At 42.2% G+C, this 23,666-nt stretch overlaps 1 protein-coding gene across 2 annotated transcripts; it reads right to left on the bottom strand.

Moving 5' to 3' along the window:
• Window positions 1-5,376: 5,376 nt before the first annotated feature.
• Window positions 5,377-23,439, bottom strand: atpaf2 (ATP synthase mitochondrial F1 complex assembly factor 2). 2 transcript variants are annotated; one of them, XM_078240272.1, is made up of 9 exons: window positions 23,160-23,388; window positions 22,031-22,075; window positions 18,091-18,239; window positions 14,927-15,024; window positions 11,388-11,468; window positions 10,612-10,724; window positions 8,524-8,639; window positions 5,800-5,855; window positions 5,530-5,615 (listed from the first exon to the last, which is right to left on the bottom strand). In XM_078240272.1, the coding sequence occupies exons 1-8, from the start codon at window positions 23,263-23,265 to the stop codon at window positions 5,844-5,846; spliced, it is 720 nt and encodes a 239-aa protein (XP_078096398.1). In that variant the 5' UTR covers window positions 23,266-23,388; the 3' UTR covers window positions 5,530-5,615; window positions 5,800-5,843. The 2 variants fall into 2 exon arrangements, with proteins under 2 accessions (XP_078096397.1, XP_078096398.1); XM_078240271.1 differs by lacking the exon at window positions 5,800-5,855 and having other exon boundaries at window positions 5,377-5,615; window positions 23,160-23,439.
• Between the last annotated feature and the right edge of the window lie 227 nt (window positions 23,440-23,666).

Here is a 23,666-nt window from a genome sequence, read left to right on the forward strand (position 1 = left end):
AAGCTGGTCATCACCATTAGTGGGTTTTTCCTGTCCCGCTGGCAGGATAGACCCAGGCATGCTCGCACAGTGTATTCAGTCAACTATTGGGAGTTGTCATCATTGATTCTGGACCCCATAAAGTCTCATGGAATCAAGCCAAACATGGGCAAGGAAACCTACTGATTACCTCAGCTGATGAATCAACACTCCTCCATGTTGAACACCAACTGGACAAAACACTCAGGTAGGCAAGGACACAGTATGTACACTGGTTGGGGGACCTCAGTGTCCATCACTGAGTGGCTTGGCAAGACCAGTACTGAAATGAGCTGGCTGAGTCCTAAAAGACATGGCTGTTGGTGATGAGGGAACCAACAAGCAAAAACCTACTTGAACTCATCCTCACCAATCTACCTGTTCAGATGTATTTGTGATGTGGAGATGCTGGCGTTGGACTGGGGTAAGCACAGTAAGAAGTCTCTCAACACCAGGTTAAAATCCAACAGGTTAATTTGGTAGCACAAGCTTTCGGAGTCTTGCTCCTTCAGGTGAGTGAGGAGTTGTGTTCACAAACAGGGCATATACAGACACAAACTCAATTTACAAGATAATGGTTGGAATGCGAGTCTTTATAGGTAATCAAGTCTTAAAGGTACAGATAATGTGAGTGGAGAGAGGGCCAAGCACAAGTTAAAGAGATGTGTATTGTCTCCAGCCAGGACAGTTAATGAGATTTTGCAAGCCCAGGCAAGTCATGGGGGTTACATAAAGTGTGACATGAACCCAAGATCCTGGTTGAGGCCGTCCTCATGTGTGCGGAACTTGGCTATCAGTTTCTGCTCAGCGATTCTGCGTTATCGTGTGTCATGAAGGCCGCCTTGGAGAACACTTACCCGAAGATTAGAGGCTGAATGCCTATGACTGCTGAAGTGTTCCCCGACTGGAAGGGAACACTCCTGCTTGGTGATTGTCGAGCGGTGTTCATTCATCCGTTGTTGTAGCGTCTGCATGGTCTCCCCAATGAACTATGCCTTGGGACATCCTTTCCTGCAGCGTATCAGGTAGACAACGTTGGCCGAGTTGCAAGAGTATGTACCGTGTACCTGGTGGATGGTGTTCTCACATGTTGATGATCTAGCACGTCTTGCAGAGGTTGCGGTGGCAGGGTTGTGTGGTGTCGTGATCACTGTTCTCCTGAAGGCTGGGTAATTTGCTGTGGACAATGGTCTGTTTGAGGTTGTGCGGTTGTTTGAAGGCAAGAAGTGGGGGTGTGGGGATGGCCTTGGTGAGATGTTCGTCTTCATTGATAACATGTTGAAGGGTCTGGAGAAGATGTCGTAGCTTCTCCACTCCGGGGAAGTACTGGACGACGAAGGGTATTCTGTCCTCAGTGTCCTGTGTTTGTCTTCTGAGGAGGTCAGTGCGGTTTTTCGCTGTGGCGAATGAGAAGTAATGAGATTTGATGAGAAAAGTGTCGTCAGAACTGTCGATCGATGAGTCGAGCGCCATATCCTGTTCTTATGAGGGCATCTTTTAGCGTCTGTAGGTGTCTGTTGCGATCCTCCTCATCTGAGCAGATCCTGTGTATACGGAGGGCTTGTCCATAGGGGATGACTTCTTTAACGTGTTTAGGGTGGAAGCTGGAGAAGTGGAGCATCTCTCCACTCACATTGTATGTACCTTTAAGACTTGATTACCTGTAAAGACTTGCATTCCAACCATTATCTTGTAAATTGAGTTTGTGTCCGTATATGCCCTGTTTGTGAACACAACTCCTCACTCACCTGAAGAAGGAGCGAGACTCCGAAAGCTCGTGCTACCAAATAAACCTGTTGGACTTTAACCTGGTGTTGTGAGACTTCTGACAGATGTTTTTCCATGACATTATAGATAGGAGTGATCACCACACAGTCCTTGTGCTGACGAAGTCCTATCTTCACAATGAGGATAACCTCTATCATGTTAGGCATTACCTCCTTGGTAGATGAGATCAATTTCAAACAGATCTAGTAACTCAAAGCTGGGCATCCTGAGAGGTTGTGGGCCATCAGCAGCAGAAGGGTTGCACTCATCCACAATCTGTAACCTCATGGCCCGGCCTATCCCCCACTCTACCATTACCATCAAGCCAGGTCCAATGAAAAGTGCAAAAGAGTATGCCAGGAGCAGCATTAGGCATATCTAAAAATGAGGTGTCAACCTGCTGAAACTGCATGCCAAGCAGTGGAATCAGCAAATGATAGACAGTGCTGAGTAATCCCACAACCAACACATCAGGTCAATGTTCTACAGTTCTGCCACATTCAGTTGTGAATGAACTGCAGGAGGCAGCTCCAAAACTATCCCCATCCTCAATGATTGGGGTCCAATACATCATTACAGAAGACAAGGCTGAAGCCTTTGCAACCATCTTCAGCTAGAAGGGCCAAATGGTTGAACCAGCTTGGCCTCCTCCTAAAGCCTGTTGCATCATAGAGGCCAGTATTCAGACAGTTAGATCCATTCCATATGCTATCAAGAAACTGCTGAAAGCGCTGGAAACCAGAAAGGTTATGGGCCCAAACAACATTTCTAAAGTAACACTGAAGACATCAAATCAGATGTTTCTCCAGGTAGTTTCCTGGGCCCAGCTGCTTCAATAATCTTCCCTCCCAAACAAGGTCAGAAGTGCAGATGTTTGTGCAATCTTCAGCAATGTTCAGTATCATTTGCGACGACTCAGTTTCTGAAGCAGTCTGTAGCCATATGCAGCAAGGCCTGGACAACATTCAGACTTGGGGTGACAAGTAACATTCACACCACCCACATGTCAGCCAATGACTATCTCCAACATGAGAGAATCTAATCTCCCCATGACATTTAATGATATCACCATCGTTGAATCCCCCATGAACAACATCCTGGCAGATACCATTGATCAGAAACCTGACTTGACCAGCCATATAAATACGCTGGCTACAAGAGTGGGTCAGAGGCTGGAGATTCTGCGGTAAGTAACTCATCTCCTGACTATATACCATCTAAAAGGCACAACATCAGGAATATGATCGAATTCTCTCCACTTGGCTCCACAGTGCAACTCCAACAACACTCATGAAACTTGACTCCATGCAGGACAAAGCAACGCACTTGTTTGGCACCTCACTCACCATCTGAAACATTCACTCCCTCCATTACTGATGCAGTGGCAGCATTGTGTACCATATACAAGATGCACTGTGGCAACCGGCCAAACCTCCTTCAACAGCACCTTCCAAACCCATGATCCCTATCACCTAGAAGGATAAGGGCAGCAGACACATGGGGAAAATGATCACCAAGTTCCCCTTCAAGCCACTCACCATCTTGACTTGGAACTATACTTGAAGTTCTTTCATTGTTGCTGGGTTAAAATCCTGGAACGTTCTTCCCAACAAGACTGCGGGTGTGTACCTACACCACATGGACTGCAGTGGTTCAAGACGGCGACTCACTTCTACCTTTTCAAGGACAATTAGGGATGGCCTAGCCAGCAATGCTCACATTGTGTGAAAGAATAAATTTTAAAATAGTAAATAACGGAAAAGTATTCTGTTTTTGCTTTGCTTTATTTTTAAAATGGTAAACAACAGAAATTTTTTTTCCTGTTTTTGCTTTGCCTTATGTTTCAAAGTCATATCATGACCTAGCACAGAGAAATCCTACAAAACAACAAGTTCAAATCTCAACACTGACTCCCATTATCATCCATGGAACTGAGCTTAACAGAATAGAAAGATCAGTAGAAGCAAAATATTGTGGTTTCTGGCAATTTGGAAAACCAGAAATTGCTGAAAATACTCAGTAGGTCTGCCAGCATCTGTGGAGAGAGAGATTTAATATTTTGAATTGAATACGACTTCTTCTAAACTGATATAACAGAGCTGTGTATTTCCAGCAGAGTTCTTATTTCAAAAAGATCAATAGTCTGTACTGAGTTTGTTGATCTCTTTTGGTTCTGGTGTAAGGTGCTGTAGCAATTCTTGACTGGAGGTGATTGTGTGAGAAGGTGGTGGGGATGGCAGGCAATGATAGAGTTAGTTCCCATTTTAGCTTCCTATTTTCCTGAAATTGCATAACCCACAGTGATACATGGCATTCCCCATGGTAGAATAGCTTGCTAATTTCATTCCCATATGAAAACTAGTCTTTTAGATAGGTATCAAAGGAAGCCCACCATCTCCCAGAAAGATAAAAAGGGAAAAACTAGGGAACAGAGTATGCAAAGAGTGATAAGATGGAACAACAGATCCATAATTTGATGATATGGAGCATTCCAGTAATTCTCATATGATTTCTGGTCTCGGTTCACAATTGTTCTGTATCATTATCCCATTCCATGGGAATGTGGACAAATATATTATAAACTCAAACATCTACAGGAGCTACTTGTTGCTCAAGTTCAATGTAAACCAGGATCTCATTGTCAAAAAAGTCACTTCTATATTAAGATTTTAATGCATCAAAACATCACAAAGCACTTTACAAAAGTGTGAAAGGGTGGGGGAATGAACCAAGCACCAAAAGACAGTGATAAATGAAGTTAACAGTGTAGGTGTGGAGCTGAAGAGATGAAAATACAAGGCTTTGTTTGCTGCTGACACTGGATACACAGCTCGAGTGTCACTCAGCAACATGATTGTGAGTGACAGATTAGACAGAGGCCAGGGCTAAAGATGGTGCGACTCAAATCAATACAGCTCTGTTTTGGGGCAGCATCCTTTTATTTGTCCTTAATGGCGCTAAAAGGTCAACACAACAGTTCCAAACACGAGATGTAGAAAATACCTAAATTTAACTATATGAATATGTATTCAACCAAAGCCAATTTGCAATGGAAGTGGTAATGTGGGTGGAAGTTGTCTGACGGTGAAGATCTGCCCTGATGGCTCTGTGATTATCTTCAAACGGGAGGAGTGTGCCACACAAAATGTATCATTAGCTCATGTGGATAAAGCAGCTGCAGTGTAGCTGGCTTCCAGTTAACCCCTTGAACCAGCAAAAAGACAAATGGAAATCTCATTATACACCAGTTTTTCAATGGATTAGGATACTTTAGGAACGATTGGTGGGTTGTTGAGAGGATGTAGAGATTTACGAGAATGGTTCCAGGGATAAGAGCATTTAGCTACGAGGTTGAACTGGAGAAGCTGAGGCTGTTCTTCTTGGACAAACAATTTATTTATTTCTGTGCAAAACTATTTTAACATTAAAGTTCACATGAAAAGGAGTACTGCTGTTCCCTTAGGATTCAGTAACCTCTACATTTTCATGAAATCAGTTAATTAATAGGCAAGTTTTGCTTAAAAGAGGAGGCATCAACTCATTCCTTCAGCGAATTTTGAAAAACTCTCAATGAACAGAATTCTTCCAACATGCAGGGCACATTTTTATTGTATTATTTCTAATTACGGATTATTATGTAACCATCAAGGAAAATAATTCTACAGTTGAAGACTTGAACAGATGATCAGTCACTAGTCCTGCAGCAGCTTGTGTTTGACAGTGGAACTCTCAGAGCACAGATGGACAAACAAGGTGCCAGCAGCTGTGCGGGATCGAAGTTCAAAGAGGTCGTAGTCATGTGCCCATTCAACGTTTCCCCAAAATTCAATCTGGAGAGAAAGTGGTGGAAAAAAATCACCTCAATGCTGATAACGTCCATTTCAATCACAACCAATGTGAAAGATTAGTTTGTTTGAGATAAAGGACATTGGCAAACATGCACTTGTTTGTCAGCTGGGTATGTTTATGATTTAAATGGAACATGCTGACTCAACCACCAGGGGTAAAACTCACAGACAAGTCATGGGATCTTCCTGGTTTGGGACCCAAGGTCATTCCTATACACGTGCCTTAAAGAAGCAACAATCAAACAAGATTACACTGTTGGAATTGACATTGGCAATTCAATTCTCAAGGTTGACACCACACAATCTGATCAATAACTTTTATATAACTGTTATCTCTATGTCTCAGTCCTCCTAACTTACATCTGGGGACTTATAGAGTCATAGAGGTTTACAGCATGGAAACAGGCCCTTCGGCCCAACTTGTCCATGCTGCCCTTTTTTTTTAAAACCCCTAAGCTAATCCCAATTGCCTGCATTTGGCCCATATCCCTCTATACCCATCTTATCCATGTAACTAGCTTTTTAAAAGCTTTTTAAAAGACAAAATTGTACCCGCCTCTACTACTACCTCTGACAGTTTGTTCCAGACACTCACCACCCTGTGTGTGAAATAATTGCCCCTCTGGACACTTTTGTATCTCTCCCCTCTCACCTTAAACCCATGCCCTCTAGTTTTAGACTCCCCTAACTTTGGGAAAAGATATTGACTATCTACCTTATCTATGCCCCTCATTATTTTATAGACCTCTATAAGGTCACCCCTCAGCCTCCTACGCTCCAGAGAAAAAAGTCCCAGTCTATCCAGCCTCCTTATAACTCAAACCATCTAGTCCCGATAGCATCCTAGTAAATCTTTTCTGCACTCTTTCTAGTTTAATAATATCCTTTCTATAATAGGGTGACCAGAACTGCACACAGTATGCCAAGTGTGGCCTTACCAATGTCTTGTACAACTTCAACAAGACGTCCCGACTCCTGTATTCAATGTTCTGACCGATGAAACCAAGCATGCCGAATGCCTTCTTCACCACTCTGTCCACCTGTGACTCCATTTTCAAGGAGCTATGAACATGTATCCCTAGATCTCTTTGTTCTGTAACTCTCCCCAATGCCCTCCCATTAACTGAGTAAGTCCTGCCCTGGTTTAATCTACCAAAATGCATCAGCACGCATTCACTTATCTGTTTATCTCTATGTTAATTTGCACGTAGCTCAGGTAATTATCCAGTTCAGGTCCTTTTGTTTAGCTTCTATCCCACTATTCACCAAACAGGTTGTCTTGCCTATTTTTTCCTATGCCATAATTGGGAAAGTTGTCCCTCAAACTAGTCAAGTATCAGCCTGACATAGCCATAGTCATGGAATCTCACCATCCCTGGATGTGTCCTATTCCACCGGCAGGACCTACCCAGTATTGCAGTATACAGGTGGGAGAGTGTTTCACTGAAATTATAGACCCCATGAAGTCACATGGAATCAGATCAAACATGGGCAAAGAAGTCTACTGACTACCACTTTCCTCTCCGGTGGTGAATCAGTGCTCCTCCATGTTGAACACCACTTGACAATGGGGGACTTGAATGTCCATCATCAACAGTGGCTCACTAGCACCGACACTGATGGAGCTGGCCAAGTGCTAAATGACATTTCTGCCTGTGGCAGGTGGTAAGGGAACCAACAAAAGGGAAAAACCTACTAAATCTTGTACTCACTAATCTGTCGCAGATGCACCTGTCCATAACAGTATCAGTAGGAGTGACCACTGCCCTTTGTCTTCACACTGATCATACCGTCCATTGTATTGTGTGGCACTACTACCATGCTAAATGAGATAGATTCAGCTCAAAACTGGGCATTCATGGCTGTGGCCATCAGCAGCAGCAGAACTGTATTCAACCCTAATCTGTAATCTCATGGCTCGGCATATCCCTCAGTTTACCATTACCATCAAGCCAAGGGATCAACCCTGGTTCAACAAAGCGTGCGGGAGAGCACCCAGGAGCAGCACCAGACCTAAAATTGATGCGTCATCCTTGCAAAACTACAACACAGTGCCATTTGCATGCTAAGTAGAGGAATTAGCATGTGATAGAGCTAAGCAATCCCACAACCAACTGACCAGATCAAAGCTCTGAATTCCTGCCCTATCCAGTCGTGAGTGAAAGAGGAGAATTAAACAACTAACTGAATGAATAAGCTCCACCAATATCCCCCTTCTCATTGATGTGGGAGTCCAGCACATCAGTGCAAAAATAAGGCATCTTCAGCCTGAAATGCCGAGTGTATGATCCCATCTTGGCCTCCTCCTGAGGTGTCCTAATCATAGATACCAGTCTTCAACCAATTCAATTCACTCCACTTGATATCAAGAAATTACTGAAGGCACGAGAAACAGCAAAAGCTACGGGCCCTGACAACACTGTGGCAATAGTACTGAAGATCTGTGCTTGTAAACTATCCACGCCATTAGCCAAGCTCTTCCAGTATAGCTAAAATACTGGCATCTACCAGGACAATGTGAAAAATTGCCCAGATATGTCTTACCCATAAAAAGCAGGACAAATCTACTTGAGCCAATTACTGTCCCAGCAGTCTGTCAGTCATCCGCAAAGTGACAGAAGATATCGACAGTGCCATCAGGGCACTTACTCAGCAATAACCTACTCATTGATATTTGGTTTGGGTTTTGCAAGGCCTACTCAGCTCTTGGGCCCATTACAACCTTAGTCCAAATATGGACAGAAAAGCTGAATTCCAGAGGTGGTAAAAGTGGCTGCCCTTGACATCAAGGCAGCATTTGACCGAGTATGGCATCAATTGCATTGATTGCTAGAGTTCTTAGGACTGGAGAAGGAAATAAGATGCACCCAGTCCATAACCCACCCCGTACCTGATATTGTTCCTCGAGTCGAGACAGCAGCACAGCCTTTTCTACATTCAAGTTCCGGTCAATTAGATTTAACGAAAGAACCACTGATTTCAGCTGATGGGTGACATACTCCAGACCTAGAAAAATAAAGCCATCATAAAGGGAGAAGCAAACAGGGCAGTAATTTCAACAAGGATTTCTCCTAATTGCCAACTACTCAACTTCTGAATTTCCAATGTGTATATGACTTTGCACTCAATTGACTCTCTCACCCAACCATAGTATAGTTGGGGCAGCACAGTGGTTAGCACTGCTGCCTCACAATGCCAGGGACCCAGGTTCGATTCTCAACTTGGGTCACTGTCTGTGCCGAGTCTACACTTTCTCCCAGTGTTTAACTGGGTTTCCACTGGGTGCTCCGGTTTCCTCCCACAGTCCGAAAGACGTGCTGGTGAAGTGCATTGGCCATGCTAAATTCTCCCTCAGTGTACCCGAACAGGTGCCGGAGTGTGGCGACTAGAGGATTTTCACAGTAACTTCATTGCAGTGTTAATCTAAGCCTACTTGTGACACTAATAAATAAACTTTAAAAACATTTTAAACTTTTTTAGAGTCAGAGGTATTCAGTACAGAAAAAGGCCCTTTGGCCCATCGTGTCTGCACTGGTCAAAGACAAACCCAGCTAACTATTGTAATCCCATTTCCCAGCACTTGGCCCATTGTCTTGTATGTCTTGGCATTGCAAGTGCATATCTAAATACTTCTTAAATGTTATGATGGTCTCCACCACCCTTTCAGTTCCAGACTCCCACCACCCTTTGGGTGAAAAAGATTTTCCTCATATCCCCTCTAAACCTTCTGCCCCTTACCTTAAATCTATGCCCCCTAGTTATTGATTCCTCCACCCACCAAGGGAAAAAGTTTCTTCCTGTTTACTCTATCTATGCCCATCATAATTTTATGCATCTCAATCATATCCCCCCTCGGTCTCCTCAGCTCCAAGGAAAACAACCCCAGTCTATCCAATCTCTCTTCATAACTGAAACCTAGCCCAGGCAACATCCTGGTAAATCTCCTCTACACCCTCTCCATCCAGTGCTATCACGTCCCTCCTAATGTAGATTCCAGAACTGCACACAATACTTGAGCTGAGGCCTAATCAATGTTTCATATAGTTCCAGCCTAACCTCCCTGTTCTTAAACACTATACCTTGGCTAATAAAGGTAAGTATATCATATGCCTTCTTAACCACTCTCTACCTGTCCTGCTACCTTAGGGGATTGGTGTACATGAACATCAAGGTCCCTCTGATCCGGAGTGCTTCCCAGGGTCCTGTCATTCATCATGTATTCCCTTGCCTTGTTTGTCCTGCCCAAAGGCATCACCTCACACTTAGAAGAGTGTCTCTGATCGAATAGAAGATTTTCAGCTGTAGTGATGGAGTTGAGGCCCTCCCTCACTGCATGGATTATGGAAATCCATATAAGTCTCTTCCTGTATAGGTATTAGAATGGTTAAGGCCATAGATGGTGTTCATAACACAGTCAGATTTAACCAACCTGTGAATCACCTTCCTTTCCTTCACTCTCTTCCTTTCAAGAATAGTGCAAACATTTGAAAACAGCAACCCCATTCCAAATTTAGTGGCTTCTGCCAGCCTGTGTATCTGTAAGGACCTCAATTCCTCAGATACTGGTTGACACCTTACTCTCAACTCTTTTCCTGCCCATCTTCTGATCATGTCCTTGTTTCCAAAATCCTCTGATCATATCACCAGCCTATTTCTATTTGGGAGTGGAGACTGTTATATTGTGAGACAGAAGCATCTCAATTAGTGGAACAGGCGAAATGAACCAGAGGGCTTTCCTGTGTCTGTCATTGTCCATATGGTTATAATCTTCATAATTTCCCCCTCTTGCCAGCCACCCACTGTTTCTCCTCCACAAGGCAACGTGCTTGAATATGTCTTTATAGGTGAAACACTATAGAAATGCAAGTTGTTACAATTAGGCTATTGTGTTATAGCAAGGGAAAAGGAAACATTGTTTTAAGTGTTACCTTTCAGTCCAGAATATCTGGCTATGACAAAGACTTAAGTGATCACATACCTACTAGTGCCCAGGAATTATATGAGGTGAGGTGCTGTTCAAAGACCTGCTTAGACTCCTTTGGAATGTTTGGTCCCAAGATATTTGTTGAAGTGCCAATCACAACATTATATCTGTTAGAAAAAAAACACAGGTCAGTATTAAACAAATCAGCAAGTTTGCAGAGCATTAATGTCTGAGCGCATTTTATTGGGCAATTGTCTCGGTCTCTGTCCAACTACAGTGGCCGAAAGCTATTCCAAGATCTGTGGGCGGCATGGTAGCACAGTGGTTAGCACTGCTGCTTCACAGCTCCAGGGTCCCGGGTTCGATTCCCGGCTCGGGTCACTGTCTGTGTGGAGTTTGCACATTCTCCTCGTGTCTGCGTGGGTTTCCTCCGGGTGCTCCGGTTTCCTCCCACAGTCCAAAGATGTGCGGGTTAGGTTGATTGGCCAGGTTAAAAATTGCCCCTTAGAGTCCTGAGATGCGTAGGTTAGTGGGATTAGCGGGTAAATATGTGGGGGTAGGGCCTGGGTGGGATTGTGGTCGGTGCAGACTCGATGGGCCGAATGGCCTCCTTCTGCACTGTAGGGTTTCTATGATTTCTATGATTTCTATACAGCCGCTCACCAGCTGAAGCAATTCCCCAGTGAAACTCTCAACTAATATACCAATTGCATGATCCATTGCATTCTCCCCTTCACCAGGTATGGCAGACTCAGTTATTTTGTTACAGGTGAGGTGTGATATTGAACACCCCACCCCCATGTCCAACATCAAGCACCCAGGATACTCACCTGTTTTCTATCCATTTGATGACTGGATCCCATTCATTTCTCTGAAGCTCCACTAAACCTGGTGGCTCCTCCACTCTGTAACTGCATATCAAGAAACACAATAAGTATGGAAGAGGAAGGTCTGGTTTAAGCTCATCCATTTAAGGTCCTGAAATCACCCTTTTGCTGCAGCCAACTGTTTTTCACCACACTTTGCAAATCTTTCTAGTTCTCATGGACCTCTTACTATTCAAGTACTGAAACAACTGCTTGTTAGACTTTTTCCCCACCCAGGTCCTTTTGCTCCTCTTAATCGTCAGCATGCACCTCTGTACATCCTTCTCCATTCTCCCTACAGGATTTGTAGGTGTCGACCTTGGCCACAGTTCAAACCGCTGACCTGGCAAGTCAGCCACTTTTATCATGGCACTTTTTCAGGCTGGATTCTGGTCAACTAGTTCCCACGAGTTGGGTGCTATTTACGCCAGTAAATCAGATGCCTGTCGCCTGGTTCAGAATCATAGGTTCATGAAATGCCGAGGACAGTGAGACACTCCTCTCCAAGCAATTGCCTAAGGCTGGAGCTTAAATGCACCAAAAAGATCCTCAAGCCAAATTACTGACTTCCTATTTGCCTGATATGGAATGCACAATCTTTAGGAGCACAAAGGTTCAGAGTACTTGGCACAGATTGGCAGAGGTGATTCACATTCTCATAGGTCACCTGACTGGCCAGACAGCACACTGAAATTTCAGGTTTCAAGTTTGTACGACTGCTTCAGAGTGACTGAAAAAGAGTCATATGGATTCAAAACATTAACTCTGTTTCTCCCTCCACAGATGCTGAGTCTTTCCAGCATTTTCTGTTTTTATTTCAGATTTCCAGCAACTGCAGTATTTTGCTTTTATTTAATGTTGATTTCTCAGAATTTTCCCTGAATTGTCTGGGCCTGAATTTCACACAGCGATGTGATGATGTTCACACAGTGATGTGATGATGTTCACACAGTGATGTGGTGATGTTCACTGCTCGACTCATTATTGCTGTTATCAGGAAATTATTCAAGTGTGCCAGAAGCTAGAATATTGAAACATGGCACAAAATAAAATACCTGACTATAAGATACAATGTGTAATCATAAAACGTTACAGCTCAGCAACAAGACATTCCGGATCAAGTTTATACCAATATTTTTCTCCATGAGTTTCTTAGGCTGATCCCACTCTCAAACCTTTATTCAAGCAACCATCTAATTCTCCCCAAACTATTTGTGGAATTTGCTTGTCATTGATTATATGGTTATTGGGTAGAATTCCTCTATAATTAGCAATTATACTTTAGAATTGAGAAAATGGTTACAGGCTAACCGACAGCAATTTTACCCAGAAGCCCTTTTCACACACATACAGGGGTGACACTGAACTTAATTAAAAACTCTGAATTTAACTAAAGACAGACAACATTACTTCACATTCGCAGTATCAACTGGAATTCTATTGTTTGCAAATGGGAAGTGATAAGACTATCCTTTCACAATTTAAATACCTTGTTCATTACCAAAGGAATTTTTAAAAAGGTGGTAACACACATTAATGGTAGTTTGGTCTAGAATTCGGTGTCTTTACCTATTAAGGAATTTTTTAAATTTAGCTCAGTGTATGGTGAAAGATTAGTGGATTTCTAAAAGTCAGAATTGAACTTTAGCAGACACCTTGTATAAAAGACAGGTGCTATAGGAATGTAACCTTTACTGAGTTAGAAAAGAACAACTTTAATAATCACTATTTCTGTTAAAAGTTTAAAATCATTTTGTAAAAATATAGAAACAAAATTAATTAAGATTGATATTAGAACACATTACAAACATGCATTGACCAGATAAATTCTCACAATGTTCACATAATAAGGGCATCCTCAACAATTAAATAATAGTAAATTGTAAGGGATAATCAAGAAGCAGGAGTTTAAACAAGGAGGCAGCACCCATAGCTGTTAAGGATGATGTAGTGGGGTATAAAAGATGCAGGGTTTTCTCCAGAAAAGCAGAAGCAATGAAGAAGAGTTCAGGCTGTCAAAGAGTTGGATACTTTAAACAAAAACTTTTTTTATGTCAGACAGCTAAAGCTACTCTAGGATTTAAGGTAATATTTTGGTTTAAATATATGAAGGATATCTTAAGAGATTTTTTAAAATCTGTGGCATGATTTTTAAAGTCACTTTTATTTGATTCTATAACATCTTCCCTAAAGATGTTTCCCATCTTCCCATAGTCTTTAAAGTTGCACTGTACTTATCCACTTTTGAGTATATTACATGTTAAATAGTTCTTCAATAAACTTGTAAATTAGTTTGTCCAATATAATGTCTCATTTAGTTTTCTGCAAGCAGCTGAAGAACCCCCTCTCTGTATTCCCTAAAGTGGGGAGATGTAATTTTGTTAAGAAAGACTCCCAGACCCTTAAGATATCCAGGTAATTATAAACTAGCTGGTAATTATTTAAAAGGTTATCTGGGAAAAGGTACTATCTCTTGGTAGTTACCATCTTGGTTCACTTGCTCAGACCCAAAAACAAGTGTGCCTGAGAAGTGGCTATTTTGAACTCAAATGAGGGTGCGCTCCTGATCTGGGGGAGTCCCTAAAAAGGGGTTCCGGTTAGAATTAACTTCATGCTGCAGCAACAGTTTTGGGCAGGGAATTGTACACTTTAAACATAAATGTAAAAATGTTGAGTCTATCTTTTGTCTTTAATTATTTTTGTGATTATGTTAAATCATTACCCTCTTGCTATCATTTCACTAACAATGAAAATAATCTACAACCGTCTATTTCATCATAACCCATTTGAATTTTGAAGACCTGTATCAGGTCATCCTTTAACCTTCTGATGCCTCTAGCAGAAAAGCCCAAATTTCTCAGGTCTTTCTTCTATAGCTGTATCCCAGGCAATGTCCAGAACAGTTTATATTGTATCCTTCTATCCCTTTCCTATAATGGAATGCCTAAAACTATACATTGTTGGAAATACCACCTAGTTTAGTCTTTCACAAGTAAAGCACTACCTTTTTGTTATTGTATTCTGTGCCCCAGATACAAAATTAAACGTGTCTTTTTTAAGATCTTATCTACTTGAAATTGACACTTTCAATGATCTGTGTGTATTTTCTCGCTGTCTAAAGGTGTCAAGAGTTGTAGACAGAGCAAAGACCAGTAAATGGAGTTAGGTACAGATCAAACTGATTGGCGGAATAGGCTCTAAGTATCAAATGGCCTACTCTTGTATCTATCCATTTCATTTCCCAAATCTTTCTTTCAAAATGAATTCCTTCACAATTTGTTTCATTGAACTGCACTGGCCATGTGTCTGCCCACCCTACTATGTTCTCTTTTAGTTTTTCCACAGTTCTCATCAAAATTAGTCAGCATGCCTGAAAAGGAAGTGATGCCAAGGAGAACATTCGAATATTATTTTTTCAGTTCTCAAGTCCAGAGCATTTATGTATATACTTCATAAATGCATATAGAAATACAACAATCTCACCCACAGCAAGTATGACTTACCAGACAGTATCTGTATCCAGGTATTTGAGAGCCGCCCTAATCAACTGTTCTTTTGTTCTTTGTGTGGGATTATCCAGTGCTGTGTTGCATAAGGTTGTCTAATCAAAGAAAAATTAGCTTCAAGTAATCACAATTTTCCTACATAATATTCTTGGAACTTCAAAGTTCATAATGTGAAGCTCGGAGATATTGATGTGGTGAGGAAATATACATAGAACATAGAACAGTACAGCACAGAACAGGCCCTTCGGCCCACGATGTTGTGCCGAGCTTTATCTGAAACCAAGATCAAGCTATCCCACTCCCTATCATCCTGGTGTGCTCCATGTGCCTATCCAATAACCGCTTAAATGTTCCTAAAGTGTCTGACTCCACTATCACTGCAGGCAGTCCATTCCACACCCCAACCACTCTCTGCGTAAAGAACCTACCTCTGATATCCTTCCTATATCTCCCACCATGCACCCTATAGTTATGCCCCCTTGTAATAGCTCCATCCACCCGAGGAAATAGTCTTTGAACGTTCACTCTATTTATCCCCTTCATCATTTTATAAACCTCTATTAAGTCTCCCCTCAGCCTCCTCCGCTCCAGAGAGAACAGCCCTAGCTCCCTCAACCTTTCCTCATAAGACCTACCCTCCAAACCAGGCAGCATCCTGGTAAATCTCCTCTGCACTCTTTCCAGCGCTTCCACATCCTTCTTATAGTGAGGTGACCAGAACTGCACACAATATTCCAAATGTGGTCTCACCAAGGTCCTGTACAGTTGCAGCATAACCCCACAGCTCTTAAACTCCAACCCTCTGTTAATTAAAGCTAACACACTATAGGCCTTCTTCACAGCTCTATCCACTTGAGTGGCAACCTTTAGAGATCTGTGGATATGGACCCCAAGATCTCTCTGTTCCTCCACAGTCTTCAGAACCCTACCTTTGACCCTGTAATCCACATTTAAATTAGTCCTACCAAAATGAATCACCTCACATTTATCAGGGTTAAACTCCATTTGCCATTTTTCAGCCCAGCTTTGCATCCTATCTATGTCTCTTTGCAGCCTACAACAGCCCTCCACCTCATCCACTACTCCACCAATCTTGGTGTCATCAGCAAATTTACTGATCCACCCTTCAGCCCCCTCCTCTAAGTCATTAATAAAAATCGCAAAGAGCAGAGGACCAAGCACTGATCCCTGTGGCACTCTGCTAGCAACCTGCCTCCAGTCCGAAAATTTTCCATCCACCACCACCCTCTGTCTTCGATCAGATAGCCAGTTACCTATCCAATCGGCCAACTAGAATCTCAATTTAAATAAGGCTTTCACAAATTAAGATGTCTTAAAGTGCTTTACAACCATTCAGTACTTTTTTGAAGTGTAGTCACTTTTGTAACATAGGAAACACAGCAGCCAATTTGCACACAAAAAGATTCCATAAACAACATGATAATGACCAGATTATCTGTTATAGTGATGATGATTGAGGCTAAATATTAGCCAGAACTCCCCTGCTCTTTTTCCAATGCTGCTGTGTGGAATCTTTTACACGCACCTGACTTGGTTTAACATTACAACTAAGACTGCGACAATGTAGCTTTCCCTCAGTAATGCACCAAATAAATTTATAATTCCCCCCTTTACCTGCCTTTCACTGTAACTACCACCAGTGGCATAAATGGTATCAGGAGTGGGGGGGGGGGGGGGGGGGGGGGGGTAACAACCACAGTAAATTGGATAATACATGTTCTCATATGGACAGAACTGTTAAGACATGGAGTGCATAATGTCTAATCAATATTAATCGTATTCAGTATACACTGGGTGACATCAGTCAGACTTCATATAAAGTGTGATAGTGACACAGAACATTTGCATGCAAGAGGTGTGGCAGATATAAATACATGCTTAAGCTTTTTATATAAATAATAATTAGAGAAATACATCTCAGTAAGGTTCACAACACCCTGACAGCATTTTATTTTGTCTCTAGACTGCAATAATGAATCTTTTCTCATATTTCATCTGTTACACTTCCAAGATTCAGGTTTACATTGTGAACCTTCCAGCAAAAAGTTATGCTAACTGGTTTCTTTTTATGTAAAAAATATTAAGCTTCAGATAGTAACACCTGATTCTTTCCTTTTCTGATGGCACTGACTCTTACTGATCGTCACCTCCAAGTTCCAGAGGCTATAGCACCCCTTGTGGCAGGTTGTTCGACTGGAAAGGCACCAGAACTGCTTGCAACCCTGATCCTGTCCTAGTTCACTATCAACCTAAACTTACTTTCCTGCAGACCACCCCATTGATTCCTTTCTCCAGGCATGGATACTGAAGCCAGTTATAATGTTCCCACTAATTCAAAATACTGTAGATGCTGGAAATCTGAAGTAAAACAAAATGCTGAAAAAGACCCTTTTTGACAAAGGGTTTGGGATAACTTGAAATATTAAATCTGTTTTTCTCTCTCCATAGATGCTGCCTGACCTGCTGAGTATTTCCAGCTTGTCTGTTTTAATTATTTATAATGTCCCCACTGTTGCCCTGATGCAATCTGTCCATCCACTGGGAGCTTCCTGGGTCTTTGTGGCTATGTGACCACACCAGGCATTGAGTTCAACAATTTCAGATCAATGTCATTTTTAAAAAATTATTTCATGTGATGGGGACACGCTGGCCTGTCATCCTTGAGAAGGTTATGATGAGCCACCCCCTAGTGGTTTGCTAGGTGATTTCAGAGGGCAGCTAAGAGTTAACCACATTGCCATGGGTCTGGAGCCACCCACAAGCCAGATCGGGTAAGGGCGGCAGATTTCCTTCACAAGGACATTAGTGAATCAGATGGGTTTTTTAATGACAATCGGTGATAGCCTCATGGCCACGATTATTGAGACTAGTTTTCAATTTCAGATTAATTAGTTGAATTTAAATTCCAGCAGCTGCCTCTGCACTTGCTTAAAACCTGATACTTTCCTCACTTTTTCCAGTTCTGCTGAGAGGTCACTGACCTGAAAGGTTAACCCTTCCAACACATGCTGCCAGAACCACTCAGCATTCCCACCATTTTGTGTGTCAATTCCAAAGGGCTTACTTGCCCACGTTGCCAAGTTTAAGAAGTTCATAAACTTCAGTCAATTAAAAAAGCCCAATTAAAAGCAGACTCTTACCAGGTGCATGGTGAAGAACTGCAACGTGTCTTTCTGAGAGTCCCATTCCGTGGCAACAGCAATTGCCAGAGCTTCACTGGGGACCGTAAACAACTTTCCCTGGGGTGTCTTCAGTTTCCTGCGGTCCAGGTTTATTTCAAATCCTCCTCCTGCAAAGGCAAGGAAACAGACCCTTATAAAATCAGAGGGACAGCCGTCACAGAGTGGCTCAGAATTCTCGCAGGAATATTCAGTTCCGTGAAAAAATAGTCCAGCCGGGGCAAGAGTTCATTGCTGTAAACATCAATCACTGATACACACGCTCTGACAGTTTAACAAATACACTAATTTCAGGACCATAACCACTGAACTATCAGTTTCACCCTTCCAAAAAAATAAATTTACTATCACTGATAGTAATGCACCAACTAGAGAACTAATTGAAATTAAATAACCTGCATATTTTTATAGTGTAAAACATGTCTGGCTGATGCAAATGAATTCTTTTAAGTTGAAGTACAAATGTTTAAATCAGGATTGAGCACAAGAAGTTATTTTGGTCTGGTTCAGCTTTAAAACTGATTAGCTGAAGTCTACCATGATACTGAAGGCTTCTCCGTACGTTTACTTCTCTGGGCATGGATCTATTGCCAAGATTTACATCTAGGTAAGAATGTTCCTGCAGTGGTTAGGGCTGCAACAGAAATTGTGGGAGTAATTAACAAGAATGGGAAAGGTTAACAAACTGTCCAAACTCCACATCTGCATCTACCAGTGACTCCAGACTACATTCTAGCAATTTCTTAATGCTCCAGGGACACACAGAAGCAATTTGGAATATAATCTCAGAGCTCAGGAGACCATTAGGCCCATCATGCCTGTGCCAGCTCACTGAAAGAGCTATCCAATTAGTACCATTCCTTGCTCTTTTCCCCATAGCCCTGCAAATATTTCCTTTCGTCCAAGGGATAAATCCCACAAATTTCTGCACAATTCCATGCAGCTCGCCACTACTGCTCGAATAACGCAAGTTGCCATTGAAGAAGTTGAACAAATCCTCCTTTGAGGCAACACGGTTCATAAATCCAGGTCCTCGAATAAGTCACTTACTCTTATTACCTTGAGTTACCAAGTGTACTGGAGCTGTGATAACAGTTCAGTAATAAGCTCAATATCAAGATTCAGTGTCCTTCAGCTGATTAATTGCATACACCTTGTTTGGCATTTTCAACAAAATTAACATTGTGCATTTAAGCACCACCTTTAATATAGTGCAATATCCAAAGGTGCTTCACAGGTCAAAAAGGTAGATTTTTCAGGAGCACCTTAAAGGATTCCAGAGCTTAGAGCTTCAGGAGCTGAAGATATAGCTGCCAATTTTACTCAAAATTGGGGATCCACGAAAGGCCAGAACTGGAGCAGCACAGATATCTCAAGAGGATTACAGGGCCAGAGATTATCAAGATGGATGGGGAAAGGGGAACTAAGTCTTGGAGGGAATTGAAAACAAGGATGAGAACTTTAGAATCAAGGAGTGCTTAACTGGGAACCAATGGGAGTCAATGAGCACAGTGATGATAGATGAACAGGAACAGGTGTCATCCATCAATATTATATTCAATGAATCCTCCACTGTCAAAATACTGGGGTCACCACTGAACAGAAACTTAACTGGACCAGCTATATCAATACTGTGGTTACAACAGCATTTCAAAGGCTGAGTATTCTGGGATGAATAACTTATTTCCTGCCTTCCCAAAGTCTTTTCATCATCTACAAGATATAAGTCAAGAATGTGATGGAATATTCTCCACTTGCCTGAATGAGTGGAGCTCCAACAACACTCCAAGAAGCTTATCATTCAGGACAAAGCAGCCCACTTGATCGGCACCTCCACTACCACCTTAAACATTTGCCTCCTCCACCTCTGGCTGCAGTGTTTATCTCCACAAGATGCACTGTAACAACTCACCAAGGTACTTTCAACATAACCTTCCAAACCTCCAACTTCCTTCACCTAGAACAGTGGACCTCAAAACTTTGGATTTGCAGACCACTTTGGCTGGATAAACAACTCCACAGCTCATCTACAGGTTTTACCCTACCTACTTTCGCTTGCTACCACAATAAATTGATTCAAATTCAGAAGTTATGGTGTCTTTTTGCTATGAAATGTAATAAATGTATGCATATTAATTTAGTAAATATAAGTAATTTATTCACTTGTCAGAAACTGAAATATTACAAACATTAATCCAAGAGAACATGTTTATTTGAAATGTTATTACTGTGATAATTTTCTCTTATTCGGTGAAACTAATCTTTAAGTACATCAATAGTCATCAAACAAAAATCAACCGCAATAAATATCTTGCTTGTTCAGGCACATGGCAACACATGCCGTGCACACAGAAGCTGGTCTGGTTGTGTGACATCATGCGGGTGGTGGGGCTGAGGGTTCTGGCCTGTTCCTGTGTGTGGCATTGCACCTCAGTGACTTGCATTCTGGACAGCCCGTGCACCATCTGAAATATCCTTGAGAACCACACTTTGAGAACCACTGGCCTAGACAAATTTGAGCAATAGGCATAGGGAACAGCATTTTTTTAAATTCATGAGATGTGGGCATTGCTGGCTGGGCCAGCACTTATTGCCCATCCCTAATTGCCCTTGAACTGAGTGGCTTGCTAGGCCACCAGAGGGTATTTAAAAATCAGCCACACTGCTGTGGATCTGGAGTCACATGTAGGTCACTCCCGGTAAGGATGGCACATATCCTTTCCTAAGGGACATGTATTAAATCAATTTACAACAATCGACAATAGTTTCATGGTCATCCTTAGACTTTTAATTCCAATTTTTTTTAAATTCAAAATTCACCCTCTGCTGTGGTGGGATTTGAACTGGTGTCCCAGAGCATCACCCTTGTTCTCTGGATTACTTGTCTAGTGACAAAACCACTACGCCACTATCTCCCCATGCAAAATTCTATCTAGACCCAATATCAGTGCTTGCACTTTGATTTTATACTCTCCACTCTTTCATCCCATTCTGCCAATCAATGGACCTCTCTTCTTGGCCATCAACCCCAATATTCACCAATATTTCAACTCAGCAGCAGCTTTTCCGGCATGTCCCACAATTGTTCTATCCTTCTGTTCACTAAGTCCCTTTGGAATATATCGCACCCAAATACCCATTCTGAGCAATTGATCTTTGGATTTGATGGCTCTGCCCTGTGTGTCATGATCACTTACATTCCCACTATCAGCCCTTGAACGACTGTATTCCATTCCTCCAGACCTTCATCACAAACACATTAGCATATGAATACAAGGTTCCTTGTTACCTTCTAATACCTGCTCATCGTCTGAGATTTTTAAATTAATTCCAAGGAATACATTGTCGGGGCCCTTTCATTCTCAATGATCCTCTCTGTTATAATGCACCAAACTGCCCGAATTAAATTCTGTCTCAGATTAACTCAAACTGTGCTTCTGTATTCTCTGAATTTTCTCCAAATGCTTGCAGAAAATCAATCACACACCATCCTGACTTGAAGATGTTGCCATTCCTTCATCAAAATTCTGAAACTCCCAACCTAACAGCACCATGAGTGTACCCATACCACATGGACTGCAACAGTTCAATAAGGCAGCTCATCAGCACCTTCTCAAGGGTAACTAGGGATGGGCAATAAATGTTGATGTTGCCAGCAGATCCCAAAGCCTATTAATGAGAAAAGAAATAAAGGTGAGCCCTGATCAGTCATGATTTAATTGAATGGTGGAATAGGCTCGAGTGGCTGATAACTTTCTCCTGTTCCTGTGTCCAATAGCAATGTTTCCTAGAACTTAGCTCCAATGGGATTGTAGGCATTCCGTTGTGAGGCTAAGAAAGATTCAATACGGATTTTTTAAAAATCTTGACTCATAAGCATACAAGAGAACACAAATCTTACCTTCCCCTTGAGAAATGCTAACATTCTGATAAAATTTCTTCCTCTCTGGAAAAGAGCAAAATTTAAGGGTTATCAAACAACTTTAATTTATCAACACAAGAGCCTGAACCTGCTGAAACCTTGTACATTGCAATAGTATATCTACAGCTTACTCTTGTGGTGCAGAAATTCTAGATGATTATGGCACGAGTCAAACATAACTTCCTGGGACTTTCCCAGAGACCCTCAGAAAAACTGTTGAAAAGAGAAAATGCTGGAAAATCTCAGCAGGAGATCTCAACTCATCTGAGTTTTGACAAAAGGTCATCTGGACTTGAAACGTCAGTTCTTTTCTCTCCTTACAGATGCTGCCAGACCTGCTGAGATTTTCCAGCATTTTCTCTTTTGATTTCTGATTCAAGCATCCGCAGTAATTTGCTTTTATAAACTGTTGAAAAGCTTGTGTTTGGTGAATTATCATCACTGTGATTGTCACAGTCACTGAGACCAACGGAGAATGGCCCTGGAGGGCTCAGAATTAGTACTGCATTCAGTTGCTTGTTAACAACTTCATTTACTGGAATCTTAAATCTCAAATTAATTAAAATAATTATTGTTTGGACAGCCACACACGTGCAGATTTCTCCCCAGCTGATTATTTTTACCTTTATCACAGATTACAACATAAACTACGATATAGTCCTGTGCATTTCAGGAGACAGTTTGTTAATATCACTTTTCACAGCTTCTGGATATCGGAGAATGCTTCATAGTCAGCAAAATCCTCTTTATATGTAGCCCCTGCTATAATGTTCTAGTCAATCTGCTCACAATGTGACCACGACCAAATGTTTTAATGATGGTGGTAAAGGGATAAACATCAGCGAGTGCTCCCTGTTCTTTAAATAGTGTCATTGGATCTTTTACGTCCACCTGAGAGAACAGAGGGGTCCTAAGTTCAATGTCTCATCTGAATGAAGGAACTCACTCAGTAATGGAATGATGTTGTCAGCCTAGATACTGCGCTCAAGTCTCCGTAACGGGACTCAACCCACCAATATTGTGACTTGCTGCCAACTCAACCAGCACAGACACCCTGAATCCCCGTCCCCAGGCTCAATGTTAGGTTTCCGTTGCTCGAGGCGCCCACCTGCAGCAGGGTACTGCCGCCTCCACTCCACCATCTTCCCCATCACCGGGGAGCAAAGCCCAGGCCGGGACTGAGCGACAGCCCGGGCCCAAAGGCGGCCCAACATCGTGCTGTAGACTCGGGAGAGGAATCACCCCAAGAGGGCTGCTACTGCTATCACTCTCCAGCCACCTTCACTCACAGTCAGCCCGGCTCTTCCCTTAGGGCGCCGCCATCTTCCCGACCTTTCACCCCATAATCCCGCCCACAGGTGTTGACCGACTTCACCCTATCCAATCACGCGAGACGTATCTGTCAATCAACCTGCTGGAAGGCGGGGCCTCCCCAGTCTGATCTGCCACTGGACCACGTGGCTGTATTTTGGTCAACCTTTTCCAACAATGGAGACTTCTCCTCATCCTGAATATGTAACTCAGACTACATTTTAACCTCGGTATAACTGTTAAATAAAGGAAGAGTATGCATTGTAGACTGCATTCCTTTGTCTCAGCTAATTACGTTGATGAG

The sequence above is a fragment of the Mustelus asterias genome, chromosome 23 (assembly GCF_964213995.1).
Source record: "Mustelus asterias chromosome 23, sMusAst1.hap1.1, whole genome shotgun sequence".
NCBI lineage: Eukaryota > Metazoa > Chordata > Chondrichthyes > Carcharhiniformes > Triakidae > Mustelus > Mustelus asterias.

What these genes read in the sequence shown, in the direction of transcription:
- atpaf2 (XM_078240271.1), bottom strand. Translation starts at nt 23,265, where the DNA reads ATGTTGGGCCGCCTTTGGGCCCGGGCTGTCGCTCAGTCCCGGCCTGGG. An exon ending in GCGGCAGTACCCTGCTGCAG is followed by an intron (nt 22,076 to 23,159) that starts GTGGGCGCCTCG and finishes GCTCTTTTCCAG; the next exon opens with AGAGGAAGAAATTTTATCAG. An exon ending in GACTCGAGGAACAATATCAG is followed by an intron (nt 5,616 to 8,523) that starts GTACGGGGTGGG and finishes CTTTCTCTCCAG; the next exon opens with ATTGAATTTTGGGGAAACGT.